Source organism: Stegastes partitus, unplaced genomic scaffold (genome assembly GCF_000690725.1).
Source record: "Stegastes partitus isolate 25-593 unplaced genomic scaffold, Stegastes_partitus-1.0.2 Scaffold124, whole genome shotgun sequence".
Classification (NCBI taxonomy): Eukaryota; Metazoa; Chordata; class Actinopteri; family Pomacentridae; genus Stegastes; species Stegastes partitus.
The window spans coordinates 636,288-641,264 of NW_007577855.1; the positions used below are offsets into that span (position 1 = coordinate 636,288).

The 4,977-nt window shown below is 40.5% G+C and overlaps 1 protein-coding gene across 1 annotated transcript in view; it reads left to right on the plus strand.

Moving 5' to 3' along the window:
* The first annotated feature begins 1,134 nt into the window (after window positions 1-1,134).
* LOC103354904 (trichohyalin) overlaps window positions 1,135-4,977 on the plus strand; it is an 11,901-nt gene continuing 8,058 nt past the window's right edge. Inside the window, exon 1 of the mRNA XM_008278499.1 lies at window positions 1,135-1,147. Coding sequence (XP_008276721.1) covers window positions 1,135-1,147 — 13 coding nt within the window. The remainder of the gene's footprint in view (window positions 1,148-4,977) is intronic.

Sequence of the window (4,977 nt, forward strand, 5' to 3'; positions counted from 1 at the left end):
TTAGTGAGTTTTCCTTGACATGTTCTTTTCTTTTGTGTTGACTACCATCTCAGTTGCATTCTCAACATGCGAGGTGACGCAAGCTGTCAATTGTCAACTTTGTAGGTTATTAACAAGGTGTCTGACGCAAGTTTCTTTCTGCGCAAATAAAAAAACCAGACAGACTAAATGGAAGCACGTATTTGAAGTTTTCACAGCTGAATTGAAAGCTCAGTAGGACTCCTCTTTTTTTTTTTTTTTTTAATCCACGATGATGTATTTGACTGACACTCTTCAGTCACCTCGTAGCAGCAGGACGTTCCAGCACTTAAAAAGGTTTCTTTTCTAATTGGACGCAATGAGAAGAAGCCGTCAGAACAACATCTGCTCTGTCTGCTGGATTGTCCTTCGACGAGACGCCTGCTGAATCCAAACTTCCCTCCCATGCTGTAGTTTTATGTAACTTGACATTGACTGTGATGCTCGGTGTGTCTGTGTGACTTTGCAAGGACGCAGGAGAGTTAAATGAAAAAGTGGGGAACGCCTTGCCAACCCACTTGTTTCCATGGATACCTAAAGCACAAAATAACCGCAACATAATCGTAAAAACCCATACATGTTGTTATACATTCATTCCTCACTCGCGGGGCAGATATGTGGCTCGGTGAGATCAATTTTACCATTTCATGCACCTCTACTGCACGATAAGTACTTCTGTCTCGTTCCTCGTGTGGCACTGGGGGTATTTTTTTTCTATCATTTCCAAAATGAAGCTTGTTTGTTGCAGCAGAGGATATATATATATATATACACACAAAGTGCTGAAAATGGCAAAAATAACTGAGCGCAGTAAATATGATAAACAAAATAATAAGGGTGTATAAAAATGTGTCCATAGGCAGAAGCAGGCCTATTAAACACAACAACAAAAAGTGGAGAGGGGGGGATGTCACATTGCTGCTAAGAGGAAAATCTCCTCGCATTGGTCGATCCGCTATAAGGCACTTACTGGAAAAGTTCTTTGATCCCAGCATGACCAGGACTATGTGTCCTGGCTAATTAACAGTCCGCTGACATCTGAGCGCTGAGGATGCCAGCTGCTGGTGTGCAGGCAGTTGGAGTCGGCCTGCTTCCTATTCTTTCATGTGCATAACCATGGTGACGATTTGTACGTATAATCACGGTATAAACGCGGCTCGTGAGGACTCTGATGGCGCTCAATTATTTTCGTCTCACCCTCTGTCAGTCCGTGTCGCGCCGCCGTGTTTGACGCCAACATATTGTTTCCGACCGGCTCTCGTGTCATCTCTCTCTCTCCTCAGTCCAGGGGTTTCTAAATGACAACAACATTTCAAATCACAGTCACAGGTAATGAGAGCGTGGGCAGTACCGGCGCCATGTTTCATTAACTCTGTCCTTAAGTCACCAACGCAGGAAACAAAACTGATTTCCTACTGTTTTTAAAACTCTGACTCACGCCCCGGTCCGACCTCGCTTCTCTTTCTACCTCCTTCTTCCATCCCTCCCTCCCCAAAACACTCCGTCAACCAAATAATCAAATGATTGCAATGCAGCAGGTTTCCAAGTCTGCTTCCCTGTTTACCTCCCTGTCAGCAGCGGTCATCCAAGTGTGGGTTTTCCTCACACTGACAGCGTGACAGTTTGACTACCTTCCTGTCTTATGTGTGTTTTTCAGAGGGTGTGTTAGAAATGACCAGAATGCTCTTATCAGAAGCATCACATCTTCTTGATCGCTCATTTCCCCCTCCTCCTTTTACTTCTTCATTCTTGTTGTTAATGATTGCTCAGTAATTTCCTAAGAAACAGAAATAATCCAACACCTGATGAAGCCCCGGTAGTCCATGCCTGCTTCAGCATTCATCACAGCTTAGGTATACATGCCTAAAGCGAAGTAGTTTTCATTTTCATGCAGGCCCTGAATATAAGATAAACAGACGAGCGCTGCAGGGGGGACTGACATGTAGAGGAAAAGCACAGAACCAGGTATGTGGACTGACCGCTGATGAAGTGAGTGCTGCTCTGAAGTTTAAAAAGGATGCCTGGATATTTTAACACAATCCTCTTAGAAGCATTTTTAGTCAAAGTGAAGTACATCAGTGACATAGTTTAAGCCGTATGAGTGAGCTAAAACTGCTGTTGCTTTCTAATTTTCTGATGCAATCATGACCAAGGTATGTCGGTAAGTTGTTACAGTTTTGTGAGCATGAAACTGGAGATTTCAGGTTCTAACAAGGGATTTAAATGAACCTAATGTAACCGGTGGATTCTTTACTGTGTTGTGCAACATCAGCTGAAGCATGGATCTTTTTGGAGGCGAGCTCCGTTTATTTCAACTTAGCAGACGACAAAAAACATACAAAATCCGCTGTCAGTTCCTTGTCCCCGGACAGAAATGAAATGATACACAAACATATTGCAACTGGGAAACTTATAGGTGGAATTACAGACATTAGAACACACAGATTACAGCGGCACAGTCTTGATTATGTCTCCCACAGAATACATGAACTAAAGGGGCGAGGTAAGGCGGGAAAAAGCCATTTACAAGACAGGGTGGGCAACCAAAAGTGTATGTGGGGTACTGGGACCCCCCAGTGAAGGTTCCACACAGTCGCTGAGGGGCAGCCCAGATTTTGTGTGATTATAACAATCAAAATAACAACAATAAAATGACATCATGTATCACCAATATCCATCCATCCTTTATCTATACACTGCTTAGTCCTCAGGATCATGGGGGGCTGGAGTATATCCCCGCTGACTCAGGGTGAAGGCAGGGGACACCCTGGACAGGTCACCAGTCTGTCACAGGGCTACACTTAGAGACAGACAACCAAGCACACTCACATTCACACCTACGGACAATTTAGAATCACCAATTAACCTCAGCATGTTTTTGGACTGTGTGGGAGGAAGAACCTGGAGAGAACCCACGCTGCACGGGGAGAACATGCAAACTCCATGCAGAAAGATAGAACAGGCGACCTTCTTGCTGCGAGGCAACAGTGCTAACCACCGCTCCACCTTGCAGCCCTGAAACAATACATATATATTCAAAACCGCTGCTGCACCGCTGACCCGGTTACACTAACAGTCCACGTGCAGCACTGTAAGAGTGCAGTGCAGAAGTTCAAATAGTCATGTAACTGCACTCTACAGCAGAGGATGAGCTGTACATTCTGCAAAGCAACAGAAAAATGACTTGACTGGTTGACTGAAAACCAGCATCTTCATAACTGGATGAATGAACTTGTTCATTTTCATGAATGAATGAGTGGAGAAAGCAGCACCGCAGAACTAAATAGAAGAAGTACATGGTACGTTGGGAGCGTGACACCAACTTCCTCTTTGTTTTGTGGCTCAGATGTTGATGAGACGTGACACTGAGCTGATCATTTTCAACCATCTGGGGACACCTGGTGGTCGGTTAATGCTACAAACTGTTCACGGGACCTGAAGAGCTTTTCATTTGCTTTATTCAAACAATGACCCTGGAAACCAGGAGGTCAAATGTTAAGAACAAAACAGATTCAAAAGAAGACGAGGCACTGATAAGTTTGATTTGTGATCTCTGCATCTACTTTGTCAGAGTTTGGATCTTGCAGCACTATTTAAAACTCAGGACAAGAAACGGCTGCAGTTTTCTCTGCATTTTATATCAGCTGTGTAAATGTGATAATTAGTTGTTTATCTCATGTAGACAGGGGTATCAGTCTGTGGTTTACCATCTCTTTGGAGCATGTATTTTATCACCAAGGAGCAGATGTACCAATTAGATAAAAGCTTTACTCTTGTCTCACTTTCCTCCATGCAGTCAGGCCTTTTGAGACGTGACGATCTTTACATGCACCATATGTGATCGTCCTCCGTCCATCCATTATCTATACACTGCTTCATCTTTACCAGGGCATATGTGATCATTTAGAGCTGTAAGGGCAGTCAGAGCTTCATTTGATGCTGTTCAGATGATTTGACAGTTTGCATTTTGACTGACTGTAGAAAAAAAAGGTTAAAAGGATGTTTTATTTCATGCCGAGCATCTTGTCTTACTGCAAATACACACTGACTGAAGCACAAGCTTGTTTTCTGATTATTTTCAAATTGTTTGTGTAAAATAATCTAAACTTAGATGGTGTAAACAAATTAAGTCATATTAGATAGATTAGATGAGCTCAGATAGAACTTTATTGATCCCTTTGGTGAGGTACCTTCAGGGAAATTGTTGATCTAGAAACAACACCGACAGAGACAGTAGCACGCATCAATAAAGAAAAAAAAAAAGCAGTAGACAAGGAAACAGGAAACATACTGTTAGGAAGAACAGCAGCATGGTGTAATAACAGTAATAAAAATATAATAATAGTAATAATAGCAATGTAAATAATAATAATAATAATAATAATAGCAATATGCTATATAATAGGTAACAATCAGTGGTAGGTAAATATAGTTGAGTATATCAAATATAAAGGTGTATCAGATATATATATATATATAAAGGACATGAATAAATGAATAAATATATATGTGTATATATACATTACACCAGTGGTTCTCAAACTTTTTGAGCCACGACCCCCAAGATAGCATAAGTTTGTGTTCGTGATCCCCCAGTTTGAATTTTTAATATATCATGAGTAATAACTTTGTTGTTCATGCATTAAAAATGAATGTGTTAATTATACAGATTAATCTCTTTACATGAACACGTTCACTTTCTTTGGAATGAATTGAATTTATTTCGAACAAATGAAAGGGAAAAAATATAAACACAAAAGAAAATCATTTTAAAAAGAGCAGAAAAGAAGAATAATATGGCATAATCAAATCATAATATTAAGAAGTTCGAAAAAGGAGTGGGAAGAAGTGTACACTGTTAATTTTGACAGCCCTGATACAAATTTGTTTGATAAATGTATACTTTATTTATTTATTTATTTATTTATTATTATTATTATTATTGTTTTTTTTTTTTTT